We start from the raw sequence: 23,066 nt of genomic DNA, 5'->3' as shown, positions 1-23,066 counted from the left end.
AAGGTAGTTCTCTTTTTTCTTTTGACTCAAGTTTCAGTGATTTCAGCAAACTTAAAACCTGAAAACTTTCCAACCAGTTCTGTGTCTAAGAATTTTCAAAAAACAAAGGCTGACCTCTTATTTTGCTTTAACTAAGATATAAGAGCAAGGGATCAAAGTCTTTATCATCTTTTATCACCTTAAAAGAACAGGAAAAAGTTGAAGAACACACAACAATGCAACTTTTCAGTTATTTTATTGATATTAGTGAAGAAAAAATTAAATTTCATCATTCTGATGTGTTACAATTGCTTTCTCTGGTGGGTGGACAGCTCCTACAGCTTATTTAAAGGCTAAATAATACTTCCCAATTGCATGATTACCTTCTACACTTTAAGTTCTCTTATGGTATTGCTTTCTTCCTCTGGGTATATAAAATGGTCCATTAAGTCCATGACTTTTTTTCAGAATCAACTGTTATTCTATCTACTGGTTTAAGATACATTCAAATAAAAAGATACTTAAATTTACTTGCAATAAGTGCACACATACAACAGCAAACAGAGCTGATGGCATTTTACTAAAACATTGTAAGTTCATAGAATAAATAGAAGTCTTCAAACACATGCTGTAACTGACCGATGTGTTTTTTTTCTTTCTCAAAAAATATCCTTAGTGTCCATAGCACTACTGCAATAACTACTTCATTCAGAAAAAAACAAACCACCCACCTATCTCTCGTCACAAAGACTAAAAGACAGTTTCATTTATACAAGAAATTATCAGTGCTAATAATTTAGTAACAGTCTGGTACAAATGGCAATTCACGGCAATTACGTGTAGTGTGACAATGGTAACAAACGGGGAGCTTGATTTTAGATGCCACAAGAAGTGCAAGGAAAAGAAAGTAGATGCTAAACTCTCCCTGCTTTGCTCCTCTTCATCCCCTCTTCCAAAAAATATTTGTATCTGAGCTCCACTCTAGAAACAAGCTCCCTCCAGTCTGTTCCAGTTCCAAGGCATTTCAACTCTTTCTACAAGCACCCAGCAGAAGGTTGGGAGAAACAGAGAAAAAATTGCAATATAATTAAGATTGCCTGGCAACAAAAGGTTGTGTGAGGTCTTTAGTTTCCTTTCTGAAAAAGTAGGGGGTTATATGTTTGTATGGCGGGAATTGTCCTCATTTTGAAAACACTGCGAAAATAAAGCATTTCCCCTACTTTTACCTATGCTAGGGTCCAACTTTGGATGAAGAAGGTTTCTCTGAAGAAATGAAACAAAAAATGGGTGGAGAATATTCTCACCCTGCTTACAAGGCCACGGTTTCTGACATGCATGAAACACGAAGATCAGCACGAGGGCTGCAAGCTGCTCCTTCCCCACTGTACCATTCCGTTACTAAATGTTTTCTGTGGTTCTCTGCTGAGGTTCAAGGACTCACCTTTTCCTAATACTGGTTTTGCTACATGTTCTTTTATAACATTCTTATCTGTCAATCTGTTCCGCAACTGGGACTTCTAGGAAGTCACTGCCATGTTTACCTCGCGAGTTGTGAAAACTGTTCTCTTTGGGTGCACTGACAAAGCATGTTTCAGTGGCAGCAACACATAGTAAAGCGTTTTCCCTTCCACAATCCAGTGCAGCATTGAAGAACAAAACAAAACAGAACAAAAGAACAACAAAGAAAGAAGTTGCACAAGTGTAAGTGTGCCAAAGGAAACAGCCGTGGTAGGAATATGTCAATATCCCAGGTACCCAGTAAGCCTGCTGACCTCAACACAGTATTAGTTCAAGTTTATAAATCCTGGGCAGGAGGCAAATACAGAACAGGAAAAAAAAAAAGGTTTCATCCATTCAGGCATAATAGCCAGGCACTCCAATAACTCAGCTCAACTCATCTACAGAGGCAAAATTAAAACTACCACATGTTAAACTGAGTGCTTTTTTCAGTATTTAATGAAGCACAAATGCTCCCATGCTTCAAGTGATGTAATGAGAGGTCTCACATAACACATTCAATAGCTTCCCATGCACCTTTGACTCAAGTTAGGCTAGCTACAGAATTCACCTTTTTCTAGTCAAGTTATTTTTTGTTGGTTTTGCTCTTTCGCTTTTTTTCAGTGCATCTTAAAAAGAAAAACCTTTTCAAAAGGTTAGCAAGTTAACCTTAATACAGCAATCATAACATAGAGCCTTTTGCACTCGATTGAACAGTAAAATAATCCAATTAGTTACAATAGATCTGGTACATATTTACACATTTTATACAAAGTTTACACATTTCTCCCATTAGGCACAAAGTTGATTTGTCAAACTCAAGAGGCAATGAAGGGGTGGTGGGGAAAGGAAAAGGAGATTGGAGAAAGAATCCGAGTATTTTCATTTAAAAAGACTAGCTGTAAAAATAAAGTCCTTCATCGTAAGCTAGTTTGCTTCGGGAGCTTGGTTCCCATGAGGATCCCCGAAGTGAGGGACGTTGGGCCTTTCATCTGCATGCTGGAACCCACCATGGTGGGGAAGCTCCGATTCCTTCGGATGCCAGTGTTCAGCTGGATGCCCCCGATGGCACTGGTCACGGCAGGGCAGCCCAAGGGGAGGCCGTCAGGTGCCAGGCCTCCAGGGACAAGGGCCCTCACTGGTCCCTGTGCCCCACAGAGAAGAGGTCCCTGGTCATTAGTTAAAGGAGCAGCTGACGTTTGCCCTGAACTCACAACTTTGGCAATACCAAACCTCCTGACTTTGTCCACGAGATTAAGGTTGGAAACAGACACGTCAGTTTGGCTCTCACTGTTCCTGATGTTCTTTTTATTCCTCACCTCCTTCAAGATTGAACTAGCAGGCTTCGAAGCCAAGAAGTTGTCATAAGGTGGGCTGGTGCACTTGAACTCAAAAGATGGAGGGGAAGAAGAAGGTGTCTGCATGGGTGAGTTTGGTGGAGTGGAAGGAATGATTGCCATTTTCGGGGAGTACGTGTTCAGCAGGGTGCTCCTGCTGGCTCTGTCCCAGCTCTGTGGATTGTACACTGCTGCTGAGATGCCCCTTTCCTTCAGCAGCCACACCAGCCCCAGGGAGGTGCTCATCGTTGTCGTGGATTCCCGGAGGTTGGTGAAGGATTCGGCCAAACTCAGACGCCGAGGAGTGCAGGGAGTAGCCACCGGGGTGCCCTTCAGATTGCTAATGCTGCCACAAGCTGGAGTAGGTGCTGCGTTAAGGCTGAAAGCAAAGGAGCACTCCAATTATTCTCTCCACTAGAAAATTAGAATTTACTACAGGCAAAATTTTTAACTCTGAGCAGGGCCTTTTATCCATTTGGAGAGTGAAGAGGACACTGACAGTTCCCAGCCTCCCACAAATGTGATTACAAGTGCAAAACCATCAGATCTCACAAAACACATCTCCACCTTGCACACTTCAGAGCCCAGTCTCACAGGATTAATGCCACTGCCAACACCCAGCACCACATTTCTCCTGATAAACTATTTACAGGTTGGTGATCAACACCTTCACTTTTTCTTCCTGATCTACTGGCTGTCACAACTCCCAGTTGTTTCTAAGAGACAAGAAAATGCAGAAGACTGGACTAATGGTACAAGCAAAACATGCACTTTTTAGTGTCGCTTCTGAGCACACAGAACTGAACACTCATTCACTAAGGCATGGTGTATTTAGTTATTCCAGAAACAAGGCATGTGGGATATCTATGGCACTCCAAATTCATTTCTGTTTGAGAGAATCCCAAGAGTTCCATGCACCTTCAGAAAAAAAAATTCCAACTTTTTCTAACCACAAGCAAATTATGGTCTTTGCCACAAGTACATACATACAAATAAAAAGAATTTTTTTTTTTTAGATCCCACAGTAATATCTCCTAAGCATGGGTTCACCCCCTCTAATGGCATTTAAAGAGTTTTGAGCAGTGCAACACTTGATGCTAACAAAGGATTTACTGACGTGAGCTCACCACTGTTTAAAGAAGGAAATCTACTCCTTTACCTTGCCAGGTTAGCAAGTAGAAGACACTCAGCAAAAGTCAGACAGAAAGTAAAGCCAGTTCAAGAAAGTGGGAAAACTAAGCAGCTGGGAGGGGAAGGAAGAGGGGAGAGTGTGGGATCTTCCCTTTTCAGCAGAGCCATGCTGTTGGATTGGCTCAGCCATAATGTGCGACTTTAACTTAAAAGCTCTCTGCACCAAGGTTCTCTGCACCACGAAAAGCATTTCAAAGAGCCACTTTGAGACAATCTGGTTGGATTTCCAAGAGAAGACTCTAGCTAATGACTAAATTACATATTTTTTTGCCCATATGAACAAAAGGGGCTGAGATGGTATCTTGACTGGAATTTTCAGTCTCATTTCACCTTACATTAATGAGCTCTGTGTAGCCAACACTACTGTGCATATCAGGTTAGACACCCTGGAATGCTTTGAGCTGCAGCTTCTGGCGAGCTTAGAACATCATCTAGATCCATAGTTTACAGTGAGCAGGTGATGTGAATCCACATAACACTGGAAAATCTAGTCCCATGGACTAAAATCAGCATTATCTTTCAGGCACTCCTTAATTAAGAAAACATTAGCCTGATGATATGAAATGTCAAGTAATGTCTTCTTTCCAAGGCTAAACAGGATCTGACCAACATGCTCTCTAACAATGATTTGGAACTGTACCAACCTTTACCATAAGCAAGTGAAATTAAGGAAGTTGAATTGCAGTTGTAATTCAGCAAGAGGAATCCCATATATTCCTCCTGGTATACTGCAGTGAAACACTTATTTGAGAAAACCAGAAAATGTAATTTGAAATGCAGCCCTGCTAAGTGGCTCTGGACTCAGTCTCCTTGCACCCCCGTGTGTGCTGTGGCTGTCAGTGCAGGTGGCAGATGTGCTAAGGCACATCCTGAGGTCCTGTCCTTTCTGCCTGGACTGAGGCAGCAGCAGGGCAGAAGGATCTCTCCCAGCACGTGGATCTCTCCAAAGCTATGGAGGCCATGCACACCCACTGCAGCAGCACACCCACTCTGAAGGCAAGGCTGAATGGAAAGAAGTTGGTTCACAATGTTTCTCTTAAGCACTGATCAAAGCTGGACCCTCATAATCCTGATTCCAGTGGAACTAAAGAGCAGTGACGTCCCACTGTGCATCCACCACCCCAGTGGTGCATCTCCCATACAGCTAAATACAGAATACAGAAGTCTTGAAAAGCATGAGGGAGAGAAAAGAAAGAGAAGTTACTGCATGAACTGACTTTCTACAAGGTATGACCATATACATTTCAGAAATCCAGGCATATGGTGTTAATTACCAGGCTTCCAAGATATCCTAGTCACAAGATGAAAATTATAGCACTCCAACAGTTTAGAGCTTCACTCTTTCCAGGTACAGATTTGGGTTGCACAGGCATGTAGATTAGTATTTCTACTGATTTTTCAGCACAGTTATACACTACAGTGCAATTAAAAAAACAAGCCGTCCCTGCAAGAAAGCAGTGGCAGATGTTGCCTTTTTTTTTCATTTGATCATTTTGGCATTGCTTTAACTGGGAAATATTTTCCCCATCAAACTGACCAACACTGCAGGGTGCCCTGGACACCACTGCAGAAACAGACCCAAAGTGGCCTCAGCAGCTCAGCCCAGTGATGGTCTCAGAGTTAGATTGAAAAGAGAAACAAATAAGGGAGCATTTCATTTAGCTGGATGAAATTTAGTCAGGTTAGAGCAACACCTGGGGTAGCACAGGTTAAAATGTAACCAGGCAGGTAAATGCCAGACCTCTGGGGGTTAGCTGGTGCCACACACACTAGCATTCCTTGTACGTGACCCTGCCAACGCAGATGCTGCTGGCAGTGCTGCTCACCCCCGACCACGCTGGGTCACAGTGTCTGCCCTACACCTCCTCTCATCACAACGAGACATAACGCAGTTTCTCGTCCTCCTCACATGACCTGTGAAGAATCATTTACAGATGGTAAGGAGGAGCTCCTTAAACATCTGCTGAAAACATGATTTTGTTTGTTTTGCCCTTTGTTCTGAACGAATTATGAACTTCTACTTAACTAAGGCAGTTGAAAATGCACTGAATTTAGCTGGTTTTTTTGAGTGATTTGTTATATGTAGTAGCCAAAGAGTTTATTATGATCACAACTGACAGCAATTCAACAATAACAAGAAAATTAAAATAGAACCACAGCCATATAAGAGGATCTCTTCAGTAATTGTGCTGAAGGGAAAGACAGATGAGTAAAGAAAAGCCAACCAGGCCACTAATAACTAACTTAGTTCAGAAAGTGAAGCAAAATAATTACATTTAAACACCATATATTTCCTTTCCACCTGATATGTTTTCATGTTCAATACCCTTATTTTTCATGCCCTTTATAGGCATTCAGTGCCTATCTCATGTCTAAACAAGTGTAGGCACAACACCTCTGCATGGGGACCTACACAGTGGTAACTCCCACAGAGGAGCTGGAAGGGGCACAGAAAGCAATGAGACATTGTCCTTATAAACAGAAAAGAACATTCTGTAAATCCTGATTTTCTATGGGAGGAAAGCTCCCTCTTTAGGTATGAAATTCACACCACCCACCTCTGGTTCTCAGATCTTCACCTTCTATAAGGCCACAGAACCGCCTTCTGTGGGCATGCAGTGTCTACACTGCCAATTGCTATTGCATCACCAGCTTGTTACTTTCAGTCTGGCAACTATGAATTAATTTCCAATAACTACACCAAGAAACAAAGTAGATATCTCCCTGTTTCCAATTAAGGCATATGTCCTCCTCCATTCCTCACATAGTTCCTGGATTCCTTAACCTGCACATCCCTTTTTGTTTTTTTCCTGAGAGGAAATATTTAGACTTCCTCACTAGAAAACCCTGTCATCTTTTTTGGTAAGAGATTACATCCTGTGCATTCACATATGACAACTACAACTAGTCTAAGATGAGGAGTAGCCCACTTTGGATATCAGAAGCCAATATAGTTATGTCTGATCCTGCAATATCTTAACTAGAGACAACAAAATTTAAGAAACTTTGATTGGCTTTTTAAAACATCACACAAGCCTCCCAAATTCAGGCTCTGGTAACTCAAAACAGGAGGAATAATTGGTGGGGGTGTTGTAATTCACCACTGCAGTCAATGCCTATGCTTATGCTATTATTTTGCATTTGCTTAGAGGGGAAACTCTGATAGAGCTGAAGGCTTTGCCACCATGAGAATCCCTTACCTTGGCGTGACTCGTGTGAGCTCATCGGAGGGGTGCAGAATGCGGCAGGTGGTGAAGGTGAAGGTGGAGTTGGTTTGTGACATGCACTTCCCAGGATGAGGTACTAAATTAAAAAAAAGCAAATTCTTTGCATTTTACACAGAAAAGGGGAAAACGAAACTTCTGTGTGCTGATAAGACAGATGCAAAAAGTGATGAGGCACCTTGATGGGATCAGTGCAAGAAAAGTGAAATGGCCAAGTACTACTGTTAAACAGACACTTGTTCTCCAAAATAAACACCTCTAGGACTCCAAGGCCAGTGCTAAAAAGGTCTGCTGAAACTTGCCCATTATCACAAACACTGCAAATTAAGTCTTGTTCCAACCAAATTTAGGCCAGGCAGTGCTTGAAATCTAGTCCTTATCTAAACTAGCAGCTTGCATCAGGGAAATTACAAGCAAAATTTTCTAGTACCAGCTCAGGAGCACCAGGATTTTCTAAATGTTTGTGCCTTTCAGCTTTTAGATTGATCCACAAAAAGGTATCCCCATTACTTCTCAGTAATGGATCCATCTGGCTAATGCTACAGGAGTACAGATTGTTGGGGTGGGGAGCGGAGGGACACACATTAATTGCTGTTTCTCTGACTTTTCATATCCACAATATGGAAAGTGGTAGTTTTTTTGGATCCACTACTGTACATCTGTGACATTTCTCTTGTGCATGTGATTAGGTTCTTTAAAAATGTATGTCCTCAGCTGCATAGTATAGCAGTTTTCAAATATTTGTAGACGGTGCAGTAAGCAAATTTCCTAACAAATGTGGCTGTAAAACTGCCACTCTGGTGATAGATCAGTGATTTGGGAAAGAAGCAATACAGCTTAGTTTTAAAAATTAAGGACTTAGGCAAACTTCTTTCTTCTTAGTAGAAATACTTCTGTGGCTGTGTTAACCTGCTATATAATGCAGCTGTGGTCACTGCAAAAAAACTACAGAATTTAAGAGCCATGCATCTGAAAAGCTGGTTGAAAAACACCCAGAGTTAAATATTACATCAAAGATATCATGATTGCATAGGTTCTCTTATTTAGTAACCAAATTTAGCAGTGGTCAGAAGACATGCACAATAAAAACCATGTGTAGGTCCCTCCCCACCAGTCCTACCCAACCCTCTGAGCCATTCCCTGATTAAGCCACATTTTAATATCACAGTACACAACTATTCAACACATTGCAAAAGACAGACAAATCGACCAGCTGGACCAGACACCATTCTGAACTCCCAGAGCAGCTCAGCAGAAGCAAGGCAAATCTTAATTGTGGCTGTGTTCCCTTTTCCACATATAAAGTATCGCAGCTCCAAAACAGTATGTGTGGTTAGGTAGCCCTTCAAGAACACAGATAAGCAGTGTGGGAAGGGTAGAGCATGGGCAGTGTGAACAGTGGAAGCAGAAGTGGCTGAGCATACAGTGTGAGGTGACTTCTAGTCAGCGCTGGAATGTACGGCTCTACATTAGAGAAGGATATTTCTGAGGACCCACTGGAGTGTCATGTTAACACACTCAAATGTTAGCACAGCATAACATAACAACAAGCTCTACTTCACCTCCAGAGATGGTAATTATGATGCTTCAGGAATCCAGTTGCTTTAGAGATTAGTGTGAGCACTACAAAAGCTATTACAAGGGAGCACAGCCTAGCAATCATGATTCTCTCCATATTGTAGAGAGTTATAAGAAAATCTGGAGAAAGAACTCAAATAACTGGACATGAAAAACTTGGTTATTTAGAGAAACACAGGACTTTAACATAAATCAATTAGAAACAAAGCAATTATCCCTGGATGATGAATAGAGAACAGAATAAAGCAATGCTGGTTTAGGATTGCAAGCTCAACCCAAAGCACATAGCTGTAATACAATCAGTGCATTTTCCCCATTTGTAATATCCACTGGGCATCCCCTCAGATTGGAGACAGGCACATTGAAGAAACATAGCTGCATTAGCAAAAGCAAGACTCATTGCTATTAATGAGTCAAAGATAGGAGAAGGCTGCTAAAAGTAGAGAAATCGCTAGCTCTAATCAGAGGAGACAAACTGAAGTGATGAAAAAAATCTATCAATTTCCAAAGATGTATTTCACCCTTCAAATACCACTAAGAAAGTCCTGTACCAGCTTCATCCTTCATCAGTCAACAATGGGTTGTATCATATTGCTGTAGCATTTTCCATCCTTTGGACACAGTAAAAAGAGTGAGAACCTGTTGCTGTAAATGAACAAAGTTTATCAAATAGAAACAAAATTATTAATTTCTAACTTAATAATTTTACAAAGGAATGGTCATCTCCTGAGATGGTCTAAGTTCACGAGGAAGTAATACATTTTTCTAACAAGAAAGACTATCTTCACATTTACATATGTCAAATTATTCTCTTGAATATAAACATCTGCTGCATGTAACTGTCTGAAACCACATGTTTTACTTATACCCTCTTTTCCAAAGTACTCATAGTTTAACAACAAGGCTTCACAACTGTATGAAAAAGAATCTGTGCATAATTCAGTACTTAACAAAATTTACAGAAACATCATGTACTTTCATCCATCAAGAACCCAACAGGTGCAAACTGTTAGTGCATTTTCTCTGTAAATTAAAATTAAATCTAAACCTAAGATTTCTGCTGTTTCATGTTTCAGCACTCAGGAATTAATGATTCTTCACCTTATTAAGTTTTCTCAAAAAATTCACAGGCATTATGGAAAAATGCAAACCATCATAGCTGAAAGGGACTCTTCTGTAAGTACAAACACTATTGTAAAAACACCTTTTAAAATACTGAGGAGAAAAAAAAAAAAGGCAGGTTCCAGTCAAACTGAGTGCAGAGAGCTCCATCTTCTGGTAGAACAAACAGGACGTTCCTCACAAAACACAAAACTGATTTTATATCTCAGAGCTGTCTCAGATCCAGCTGCAGGACTCAGAGCCTGTGGGCCATTCTGCTAGGTGTAAACAGTAAAATATTCAGGACATGACCTTCTGCCCAGGGAACTCTCAAAAGGCCATTTTTACTGGATTTTCAACCAGCTTGTGCAGAGGAAGGTACAAAGTTACAGAAGGCCAACAAGCGGCCTGCCCCACTCACAAGAAGATGTCAAGACAAATTAAGTTTGAAGAAGATTTGTAAGAGGTAGCTATACTAAGATGCCACTAACTTTTGTATCATTGGATCAAAATCCAAATTTGTTGTTGTGCTGAAATAACAGTGAGGAGGCAGAGAGCTCAAGGTGACCAATAAATCCGTGCATTTTATACAAACACCTATCCTGGCACATACAGATTTATTAGGAAAATAACTTCAAAAAAGTTGGGAAATCTTTAGAGTATGGTTGGATCCAGACTGGCACAAAGTTAACGCTTTTGTACAACAGTGAAGCAAGCCACTCTACTCCATCATTTCTTTGACATGTTTCGAGAAAAGGAGGGAACCTGGTTGCCTGCTATTTGAGCAGGGAGCACACTGGAATTAGGGCATTCCTTTAGCACAGGCTGTAGAAACAGGGATGGAATGACAATCAGACTTAGGCATCATTAGAGCAACAGATGGTGTTTTAAGCATTAGAAGTTTATTGATGAATAGAAAAGTCTGCCTGCTTTAAAAGAGGATAACGAAGGACCATTAGGAGACTTTTTTTTTCCTACTGTGTGATCATCTAGAACACAGGCTATGGACTTCACTTTTGCCAGTTTGTGCCACTAATTCCATTCTTGAGTGAGGTGAAATTACTGGAAACTAGGTCACAAAACCCCACTAGGATCCACGAGACAAGACAGTGGCTTCATGCAGTGTCTAGATTTAGCAGAGTCCATCCCCTTCAGGGGGCTAAAGGTGAGAGCTCTGATATCCAGTGCTACCTGTACTGAAAATGCCTGGCTGACAGCATAGGGGGAATATAGATTAAGCTGGATCTGATGCCTGGGTAAACCACTACAACAAGAAAGAGATAAGTATAAAAACAACAGCTGTAAAATGTGAAATGGTGCTCTCCTAAAGATGCCACCATGAATACTCAAAACCTCCAGGAATTCATACATCTGCATCAAGAGCATGGCTTTTGTTATGTTTCTTAAACAACAAAATTATTTTCCGAATACCTGATTTTCCAAAATTTTCATTTATTTTGCCTTTGGAAACAGGAAGAGGGGAAAAACTGAACAAAGGCAGGTATTCTTTGGACAGGGTGTTCTTCTGGCTGAGATCACTTTCTCTTATGTTTATAACCATTCAGCATAGATGTAAAAAGACTTCAAAGTATTTAATGTGGCTTCAACATAACTTTATGCAGGCTAGGACCCTGAAATTAAAATTCAAGCATTTTAACAGCATAGCATAGAAAGCAACTGCTGACAGCTTTTCTTAAAAAAATAATTACTGTGAAAATATTCATGCCATTTGAAAATAAAATATATTTAAATATGCATCAATACCTTAGTTCTGAGAGGAGTTACAAAATTTATTGCTTTTCTGTACAATGATAACTTTTTAGAAGCATGTGTAGTAATGCTGCTGAAAAAAACTCAAACATAATACATTCATTATGTGTTCTTGTGATTTTGGGCCTCTATTTGGAAAGCCCTCTATATCATAGTTAAGGTCTAAGCATGAAGTACAAGAGTGCTGATCCCATAATTCTGTGCACATGTCTATTCAAAGCAATCAATCAGTGGAATTAACAAATGCAAGTACTGAAAGACCATTTTATGCACCCAATAGTAGCAAGCAATCAAGCATACTGCATCAAGTGTAGCCCTTCCAACTTAAAAATTAGAACATTTATAACATTATTAAGTGCTTTGAGTGGCTGGGGTTCCATTTGTTTCTTTAAGGGAAACATGACAGCCAGCAAATTAAAAAACCACAACAAACCAAACAAAAAGCCAACCCAAACAAACCCTCCCTCCAAAACAGATTCTGTACAGTTTTATAATATACTAGTTTCTTTCAGTTTCTTTCACAGAACAAAAAAAAAAAAATTGAGGTTACAAAAAAATTGTGCCGCAAAAATTACTTGTCCCAGATGATTTTAAGAACACAGTGTCCTGTAACTTCTCTACAATTCCACTTAAGCTGAGAGTCTACACAAGTGATACACAAAACTCAACCCATTAAGCTAGAACTGCAACTTTGGAATTCACAATTCTCCATAAAGTTTGCTCACACACAGTGCATGGCTCCAATAGACTAACTGCAGACCATATGTCACATGTGTGCTAACTTCTCCTGAAATGTTCAGTGCCATAATTGGGATAGAACATGCATTTATGGTGAAGAAGCTGTTTTATAGATCAATGGGTACTACAGGTTTCAATATATGGACAAGAAAACACAACATAACTTTTCCTTTTTTAGTCAGAATGATTTCTGACTCTATCCCAAGAACAGAATATCTATCACAATTGTTCTGAATACACTTGTTTTGGCTACAAGATATTTTTGGCACCAGCAGTGTTTGCTCTCCTGAGATGGGAAGTTAAAGTAAGTGCTGGGGCTCATTTTGAGCAGCACTCTGCACACACAGAATGGCAATATGAATAGTATTTGTGACAGAGAACATATCCAGTGCAAAAAAGGCAAGATACAAACCTCAGAGCATACAATCAACTGAAGCAGAAACCTGCCTAACAGACTAAGATGATCTACATCTGCTGGGAAGGTCCTTGTAGGCACTGTATTACTAAAGACTTTTGGTCTGAGGCTATAGCTCTAGACTGGCACACTTTATGTCCTGCCAACAGCAAGTGTAAGAAGATACCTTCTGGCTTTTACAGACTCTTGAATGAGATTTTCCACAATGGAGCTATCCTGGATTACAAGCAAAGGCACTATCGCTAGAGACTGTGTGCAAGATTTTTTATTCATTCCCTTTTTATTTTACTTCTACATTCTCTAGAAAGAGTTTGTTCTGTATGCTGCCAACTGGAACCAATTCCCAACTGGAATCAGGCAAGCAATGATGTTGTAACCTTGTACTCATGATGAGGTGCCACATGTCCATACATACCCCTACCTGCCTTGAATTTCCTACACAGAAATCTAGAAGAAACACTGCTGAGGAGAAGCAATGGCTACACAATATTTAAATACAAAATAAATTCATAAGCTAAGCATGCACCTCCTTCTCCCAAAGTACATTCTTCAGTGGACAGATTGTGGATCCTAAAAAGTACTGCTCCATTAGTAAGTGCCTATTACGAAAAAATCCACAATCATCTCCTCCTTGTACAATGCCTAACAAATTGCTTCAACAAAAAGCAGACACAGTGTCTTTACTCCATTTGAGCAACACAACCAATAATGATATGGTAGCTCATGGATACTCCTAAATCCTATGAAACAGGACAATTTGAAAGAAGGCAAAAGAATGAGAAATTAAAGTTTTCAGTGCACTTGTTCATTCTATGCAAAGTTATTAATTTTGACCCATTTATTTCTGTAATGTATTAAAATGACTCAGCAAACAATAAAAGGTAAAATAAGATTGCTAGAGCAATTTCATTGATTTTATCTATTTTGTCAATTTATAAGGTGGGGAATTTGCTTAAAACACCTGTCTAAATAAACTTTTCCCAGGAAAAGTTTGCAGTAACCAGTAAATAACCTGTTCATAAACAGTGACCTTTATTCAAATCATAATGGAGACAGAAAATGGAAGGAAACACTAAGCTTTCTAACCAGTTTGTAAACATGAAGCAGGCCTACTTCTATTGCTCTACTTGAAAGAAAGAACTCTTTCAAATTATTACCCAGAAATGTTAGAATAATTTGTTCTTAAAACAAAACAAAACAAAACAAAACAAAAAACAACAAGGAACTAAACTATATCCTTATCTATGTTTAGCCCATGACAATGAATCTTTTACTTTTTTGACATGTTCCTGTATTGAACACTTAAAATTAGAAAATTCTTAAAAATGTAACCCAAGCAATATTTTTTTTCACATTTACTCTGCTCTGAGTTCATGAAGAACTGCTAATTCCCTTCCTCTCTATAGCAAGACATTTTAAAAGTAATCATATATTTCGTTGAATCTTTTATTCCCTGGATCCTAAAACCACCAGTTATTTAATCTTTGATTATTTCAGTCCATGTTTCTTATATCTCCAGCTTTTCTTGCTGTTGTTACTCAGACTCTTCAAAATTATAAAAACCTGGATAATATCCAAAATGGTACACAACTGCCCGAAGAGGTATTATTTATTTTCATATTAATATAAAAAATAATATAAACTTTCTTTCTGTGATCTTCTAGAACAAGGACAACTTTTGCCAATGGAAAGGGAAGTTGAAGTGTTTGGATGTTGAAGCACTGGAACAGGCTGCCCAGGGAAGTGGTTTGGTCACTACCCTGGGAGGTATTTAAAAGATCTGTAGATATGGCACTTGGGGACATGGTTTAGTGGTGGACTTGGCAGTGCTGGGCTGATGCCTGGACTCAGTGATCTTAGAGGTCTTTTCCAGCATTAATGATTACATGATTCGAAGTTTAACCTTAATACAACTGACTGTAGAAAATAGCTTATACTCAATAGCTGAAAGCACTGAACTGCCATTGCAGTGAGAGCTGAAGATACTCTGCATGTCACGATAATAACAGAAATATTATTGTCTAGCCCTGAGACAATCTAATCTTCCAAAGATCAGCCAAATATTAAATTATGATTTACCCCAGAAAAAGGAGAGGGAAGGAAGCGTCTTCATTTAAAGTAGTTATACAAACACAAGAAGTCTGGAAAAAAAAAAGGAGTTCTGGCAATTTTCTGATTCTGGACTAAATATAATTCTTTACCAGATGCATATCTTAATGAAGACTGTATAGCTTATTAAAACAAAGAAACCCAAATCCCAAGAACAAGAGAGAAACCACACAAACTCAAAACACACCTATAGTCTTGAGAATCTGTAATCTTGTGCAATAACAGCCTGCTAGTGTAAGTTCAGAGTATCTAATAACTCATGCAGTACTGTGTCAAAATGTTTACGTCTTAATACGGTATAAATAGGAAGGACAGGGTTTAATAGTGTGATGGAGAAAGAATAAGGGAAATGTTATTAGTCACTGCAACAAAAACATTCCCTTAATTCTTTATCTCAGAAGGACTTTAAAAACAGGTAACTGTATCTGAGGTACGTGAATTAGACTTTCAGGATTTCTTTGGTGGTTTTCAAGGCACTCCATTTGTTTCAGCAAAGGCAAGATGGAGGCACCTTTAGTGCACAAATCATTTAGTCTTTGTTTTTTTCCCAAAATACAAACATCTAAAACATGGCATCGCCTGTTATGAACTGTCAGAAGAGTATCTGCACTACAGCAATACAAAATATATGTAATCTGTATATTACACACACTTAACAGTGCGCACTAAATACACACACAAGTTGAATACATGCCACACAAACGTTTGTGAATGAACCACTTCCTTTTAGCAGCCTTCTCTTATCAAAATAGAGTAAAATATTGACCACAGATGCTGTTACTGAAAAACAAATTAAAAGATTATCAAAGAAACGATATTTGAGCCAATGTTAGAATGGTTATGTTCTAACCACTGCACGCACTATCGTGCAGATGCTACACACAAAGCCATATTATGGATGCTGTTCTGAAGAGACGTGAGAATGGCCCAGTAATCAAAATCCTGTAAAGATGTCATTTTTACTGGACTTAATGAGTTTCCCTCACCAGACCCCTCATCATCGTCAGTCGCGGACTCCTGCATCTCCTCTGTGAAAGCCTGAGATTGGCGGGGGTTATTCTTGTTCTCTGAAACAGTCACTTGTGCTTGTGACCTCTCACCTGAGGTCTCTGTGTGCTGAACTGGCGTCGAGGTAGTTAGGCCCTTGTAAGAAATGTCACCTGTCTCATCTTCCTCATAGTCATTAAGGCAGTACACTTCATCCAGGTCCAGGTCTAGGGTCCTGAAGCCCTTAGTGACAACCCCGGGCCTCGGGTCCAGGATCCCACCCAAGTGAGGCTGAGCCAGCTGCTGCCAGTGGTGCAAAGTGGCAGAACCTTGAAAGGGAACAGAAAGACAACCAAAATCAATTAGTAAGCAACGCAGGACCTAAAACACAAAGCCCCACTTAATTTATCTAGAAGACCAAAGGTTTGGGAGCCCCAAACCTTTAATGTTTCTGGGTTTAATGTGTCTAGGGAGACATGCTACAGCACAAAACTGCTTCACCTACGCTTCAGCATTTCCACACCAATGTGTAATGAACTGATCACATCAGCACTTATGCAAAGCCTGGTGGTGAGAAGCAGCACGCTTGTGCACATGCGCATCCCCTCCCTGTAAATATCCTCATCCACTTCAATTCATAGGATTAAGCAGGAGTAGAAAGAATTTACATTGTAACAGTTGATCCGAGCACCATCACAGAAAGCTCTAAGAGGAACATATACCACATATTCCCACATTAAGCTCAAACTAAGACAAGTGCTGAAAACATGCCAGAATTTTCTGCCAGTGGCTAACGGGAGGACAGTAGTCACACAGACTGCACAGCAATTTTAGCTTTGTACCACATGTTAGAAAACCCCATCAACTTCAGGCACGTGTAAGCAGATCTGAACTACACATCAAGGCTAAATACCTGTGTGGGCCCTATGCTACAGGAATTCAACTACTACATAACTAAGTGCTACTATACCTGCAGCTTCATCCTTGGCAGAGAAATGTTTTGAAAAAGGAGATGCATTTTACAGAGACGAGCATTCAATATTCAGGGTTTAATAGGAGACAGTCAGAAATATTAATGGATCAGGAAAAATTCATATATACATTGAGATGGACCCAGTGAAATCAAGGGAGAATTTATTTGATTCCTCAAGTAGCAACTAAACACTGGGGCCTGCATTTTCCTGTGTGCCCACCATCACTGTGTTGAAAAATGTGACTTAAAATTACCTATGTCCTATGACACAAACAAAACATCATTTTTTTCACCTCTGCCTGCAAATCAGAGCAGTTTCTGCAGTCTTATTCCTGTTTCCTCTCTGCAAAGCAGAATACCCACTCGTTCAACAAGCTGGCACACAAATGTCTCACCCATATGCAAAGTCCAAAAATATTCAGTTTGTTACATGGTTTTTGTAAAAGCTTAAACAACTGTAATGACTAGAGAAGGGGTGGCTCTCATATACATTTTTAATGTGAGAAAAATCCTATGGAATGAGAAAAATTGCCATTTCACATATTGCACTTGAGGAAGCTTGGAGTAAACAGGAAGTGAACAGGGAAAAAAACTCTTTCTCTAGAATGACTAGGAACAATGGGTGGCATTTTAATTAAGCCTATCTCACTTTTTAAGATCTGTACTTTTTTAGCTCAGAATAAATGGACCTGCTAGATTACTTTGGCTAATGACCCTGTCTATTTTTTTTTGCTTTTATTTAAAGAAGTCTAGAGGGACTAGAGAAAATTTGCACCCTCGAGGCTCAAGTAGAAACTATTACAACCCCAAAATGAGAGAAGAGACGTCCTTATGACTTGTATTTACTTCTGAATTGTCACAAAGGCCAAGTTTTTTCTTTTTATGTAAAAGACACACCCCAGAATGTGAAGAAGGGGCAGATATTGTCAAGCCTTAACCTAGGAGCAGAGGTTTTCTTTCAGTCTACTCCAGGAATTAAAGAACAAAGGAAATAAAAATTTCTTTTTGCACTGCATGCAAGTATAAAAAAGCTAATTAACTTCTACATGCTAGCTTCTGCAGATGTAATCTTTTTCACCATAAAGCACACCAAAACTTATACTTAAAATAAACTCAGCAGAATACAAGCACTTCATTTCCAATACATATCTCATATTTTTCCACAGGAAATATATTTACCAAAATATCTGCATTGTGAGCTTTACCATTTCTATTGAAACTACAGAAATCAAAATGGCCTTAGCTCCATCAGAAACAAGAGTATACCTGAGCCTAATCTTGATTTCATAAAATGTGTGCAAGAGAAGATGAACAAAAATGTACAAGAGAATCCAACAATTGTAAATCCCCAATAAAAAGAAAAAAGAGAAAGCTGCAGAAGTCAAAAGAAGAGGGAAATACAGCGCTTCTTTGGCTTACATTCAGTCCCAGGTTCCTAGCAGATGGTTTTGTAAATTATCAGAAACAGCTGGCATGAGGGAATTACTGTGTAACAGTGGGACACACCACTGAAGTTAAGAAAGAATATAAGAACAAAATAAGTACATGAACAAAGTAAACTTTTTTTCCTCTATTGCTGGTATTTCTGCATGATTGCACATAGGCTTTGAGGATCACAGAAAGCTTAGAAATTCACAGTGTTGCTTCTACAATTGCAGTGAAATGGGTGAAGACATAGCCAGTCCCAGTTTTTAGTTTTCCTACAGATAGTGCTATTTTGTGCTTATGACACAAGAAGTCACTGGTGAATCATTAAAAAAAAAAACAAAAAAAAAAAAACAACAAACAAAACAAATCCCACTGGACTATAATTAAAACAAGTCACATCAAGCAATCCTCCTGTAGGTGAATCATTAAAAAAAAAACAAAACAAAAACAACAAACAAAACAAATCCCACTGGACTATAATTAAAACAAGTCACATCAAGCAATCCTCCTGTTTGACTAAAAGATAGCATGTGTTGATTTTTAAAGGTGCAAAAATTAATTTCTTAGTGCTTCTGCCACTTTTTATCCTGGGGGATTTAAAGATTGCTTTAAAGAAGCAGAAGTCATTAACCTATAGTAAATTTATTACAGAACTAATTTTTTTTTCTGTTTTATGACATGAGCACCCAAACCAGCAATAAAACCAAAGACACAACTACTTATAAGAGTCTACAGGTACAGCAGACTGTTTTTCCCCAGTAGTCTGAAGGCGTCCATGAAGTTGAAACAAAAACTAAGGCTCATGAAAAATATTCAGAAAATAAACTAAGCTGAAATGAAAAACAAAATCATGAAGATATTTAGTTAATAAAAGTTAAGAAACACAAAACTTATGAAACAGGCAAGCACAAACATGCTACAAATAAGATCTAAAACCAAACATGGGAAATACTTTAAAAGGTGCAATAATTTCAAGAGAGAAATGACTCAGTGAAAACATTGAACATAACCAGGGGAAAAAAAAAACCCAGACAGATAGAAAGATGATAAAGATTTTAAGAGTTTATTGGAAGACAAAAGCAGATATAATGGGATGGTGACAGAAATCTATTACAGTGGTAGCAACCAGAAACTGAAACAAAGTGGGATCATCCTTTCCCTCATGTGGTACAAGAAATTTTATGACCATTTAAAAGCAGCCATGAAAACAAACTATTAAAATCTGCTTGACAGTATGGGTTTGTGTGCTATGGCTATAGTTTCATTTGAATAGGTTGATACAGTATATCACTTTCTTCAGGACATAAGAACGCTTATGTTTGCTTCTGAGTATGCATCATGCTATATGCTCCTTATAAATGAAATAAATTTGTTCTAAACAGATGAAAAAAGGAACTTCTGCAATTAAAACACACACAATGCAATGTAATACAAGAGTTCTGTTAAAGGAAAAGAAAGAGAGAGAGAGAGATCGAGAGAGAGAGAGAAGTCAAAGCTAAATTATGTTACCTAGTGTATCTGTGAAGTACTACAGGGAAACTTTATTTGGTTTAAAACCTGAAGGAATTGACTCAACTAACTTCCAGCTATAATCTGAAAGAATTGAAGAAAGCCAGGCAGACTATACTACATTTGCTTTGACAGCTTTTTTTAAACAGTCTATTGAAATGAACTTTGAAATACACCTCTAGCCCTGACTACCATCTATCTCTTGCCTTTTTCTGAGACAACGGATGAAGCAAATTTAACTTATAAAAACCCCACCTATTTCACACATGAAACACAAAGCCATAGAGTGAATAGTGTGACCACTCAAACAACCTGTTAAGTCCAGAGATAGTTTTTAATCACTGTAACAGTCTTATTAGACCAACTGGACTTACTGAAGTAGGTAACGGCCTTTCCAGATAGGAATTTACAGAACTCTTGCTGTTTAGATTTCATAGACTTATCCACCTTCCTTTTCCAATTATGAAATGGTAACATTTAGGTTGGATGCAAAGCTGCACTAACGATGTGCATGTGTGGCCTGTAATATTGATTTTACTGCTGTGACTGGGATTGTTTCCTAACACTTTTAAGGCTTGTGGAAGAATATATTAGTTAGAAGATCTCAAACCAACAACGTGGAGTACTGTCTCTAAAGTAAAAAGAATATGTATTGCAAAGATTTCCTGCTTTCTGGTAATGGATTAGGGACCACAAAGAGTCACTAATAACAACAGATAAAGGCCGAGGCCCTTTGTTATCACCTTCTAGTGGTTTCACAATCTGAAGCTTTTCTGGCAGGTAGGAGCGACTGCTGATAGACATTCCTGAATATCCAGTGAATTCTGAAAATCTGGAGTGAGTTCCCAGTGACATGATGCTCTCTGTGGGGGTAACGGAACCACTGTGGAGTTCTCCCTTTTCTGCCAGTTCCCGCAACTTCCTTTCCTGCTCTTCCTCAAAGAACTTGCGCTCCGAGAGGTAATTCTCCCGCCTGAGGGAGAGCCTACGCAGGGCAGTCTCTAGGTCACTGGAGCCTGGAGTCCCTGGAGTTCCCGGCTTCTTCATCCTGTCTTCATTTCTAAAACATAAAGGGGAACACAGAAAAATAAAAAAAAAAGACGGGAGGGGGAAAAAGCCCACATTTTTAGAAATGTTTACGGCTTCCACATGACAGTTTTGAGGCATTCACATTACTGTATCTGGGAACAACTTGCTTCTCATGTGAAGAGCTCAAAGGCAAACACCAGTCTTTTGTTTCTCTTTCATAGTAAAAATTTTGAGTCCTAGTTCCTGCCTGGAAACTCCTGGTTGGAAACCTGCACTTTACTTAAGAGTTTCCTCCTACAAAGAGGTGATCGTTGTCTACTTATTGAGTGTCTCTCACAGTTATGTAAACTCAGGTAAGCAGGCCCCATGTTAAAGGGCCAATGCTGTAAGAACACCACAGTGAGTCACAAGAGTATATTATACTGACAAACATATATTGTTTTGAAGTATTAAGCCATTTTTATGAAAAGTATATGCAGACTATAGTGTGGAGCTGCACTGGGGGAAGAGACAAGTAGCTAAAAAAAGCAAGGTTCTGACTGGTTTAATTCATAAGTATTCATACTAGGTAACCTACAGATGCACACTTTATTAATTTTTAGGATCAAAACAGTTAACTGTAGCTGCATCTGGAATCAGAACTCCCTGGCATTTATTTAACATGGTGAAAATGTAATTATTTTTAAGTGTTGACATATAAAAACAAAGGGTGGTTTTACATCATCTGGTGATGATGCATCTCAGAACAGGTCTCAGTTGCAGATACTGATTGATACACAGTACTTTCTAAAAGCTTTCTTTTTTAAACTTGAGTGCCCAAAAACTATAAGCACAAAATAGATTTTGAAGATGTATGCCACTGTGATAACTGCACTACACAAGACAAAAGGAGGAAAACAGGAACACTGCCTTTATGTCAGAAACAAAGCAAAAGCAAATTCCAGTGCTCTGCTACTGACCCATTGTCCGAGGACTCTGTCTCTAAGATGATGCTATTGGTCTTGTTGTCTATCATAATGTTCGAGATGTCTCCCCCATAGAAACTGGAACGTGGAGTGCTGATACAGCTCGAAATGACTGAGTTCATAGCAGAGGACTGGTTAGAGCCTGGGATATTCATTGGAGACGGAGTCATGGATCTCTGCTTGACAACTTGATTGACATTTCTCACTGTCTCGAACACCCGCTTCTGATGGCTGTAAAACACACACAGACTCAATAACTAATTAGTTAATAGTTAATAATCACTCAGTTAATAGTTAATAATCACTCAATAACTTATTACCATGAGAAGGAACAGAGAAACAGGAAAGAGCTTATTAACAGCCTTTCCAATTCACAGGTCTATCAAACACTTTGGTTTTATACATAGTTCTGCAAAGTAGTATGCATAGGGTCCCATACTAGCTACAGTCTGGCCATTACATTCAATCCATCAACATAATTCTTCCATCACCTTAGAATATTTTTAACAGAACATTTGACAATCATGTGCATGGACCCTTTCAAATATTAATAAGTGAAAGAGAATTTCAGTACATCAGCTAAAACTGCCATAAAGCCATTATGTAAAAATGAGATTTTAAAAACCGGAATTGACCTCCTTTCAGCCCTTATCTATAAACTGACTAATCCATTTTAAAAGACAGTTTGATTTTACTGTTCTGAGTATCTCCATGCAAGAAAGTCCTGTATATTTTCTCTCCAAAACCAATTTCTAATCCCCTTAAATAGTACTTAAAATAAAAGGAAAAACATCCCAGAAATATAATGGACCAGGACTTGAGAGAGAGAGGTTGTCAAAACTGGAAACCTAATATTTGACCTACTTCTACAGTTCATTCTTTATCACTATTGTCTTTATACCATAACAAACATTGTTCACCTGGTTCAAGACTGACATCAGATGACACTTCAGCAGAAATTTCTTGATAAAATAAAATTACTCTACACCATGCTGCAGCAGTACCACTACTGCTTTAGTTTACAGTTCAGCAATGGCTGAACACAAGAATAGCAAATTCCTTCTGTCTGAAAGGTAACACTGCCAGGTTGTAACAGTGACTGCATGCCTTAGGCTATTTAATGTCATTTAAATTTCTTTCCTTCTGTCCATGGGTGCTCAACCGTTGCACCCTGTGTGTGGAGGCTCCAGGTCTATAGCAGTATATCTTTATGAGGCTGAATGTAAGAGTATTTAT

General features: G+C 38.9%; 1 protein-coding gene across 5 annotated transcripts in view; it reads right to left on the bottom strand.

Moving 5' to 3' along the window:
* Window positions 1–216: 216 nt before the first annotated feature.
* TRAK1 (trafficking kinesin protein 1) overlaps window positions 217–23,066 on the bottom strand; it is a 128,747-nt gene continuing 105,897 nt past the window's right edge. For 3 of the 5 annotated variants that reach the window (XM_039715239.1, XM_039715241.1, XM_039715242.1), the window contains 5 exons: window positions 21,825–22,061; window positions 20,580–20,896; window positions 15,926–16,255; window positions 7,205–7,307; window positions 217–3,192 (listed from right to left, as the gene is read on the bottom strand). In XM_039715239.1, coding sequence (XP_039571173.1) covers window positions 2,394–3,192; window positions 7,205–7,307; window positions 15,926–16,255; window positions 20,580–20,896; window positions 21,825–22,061 — 1,786 coding nt within the window. In that variant the 3' untranslated portion in view covers window positions 217–2,393. The remainder of the gene's footprint in view (window positions 3,193–7,204; window positions 7,308–15,925; window positions 16,256–20,579; window positions 20,897–21,824; window positions 22,062–23,066) is intronic. The other 2 variants (XM_039715240.1, XM_039715243.1) reach the window with 1 other exon arrangement.

The sequence above is a fragment of the Passer montanus genome, unplaced genomic scaffold (genome assembly GCF_014805655.1).
Source record: "Passer montanus isolate IOZ18808 unplaced genomic scaffold, ASM1480565v1 scaffold32, whole genome shotgun sequence".
NCBI classification, from domain to species: domain Eukaryota; kingdom Metazoa; phylum Chordata; class Aves; order Passeriformes; family Passeridae; genus Passer; species Passer montanus.
Note: the sequence above shows the minus strand (reverse complement) of the source record. Positions and strands in the feature narration are given on the sequence as shown.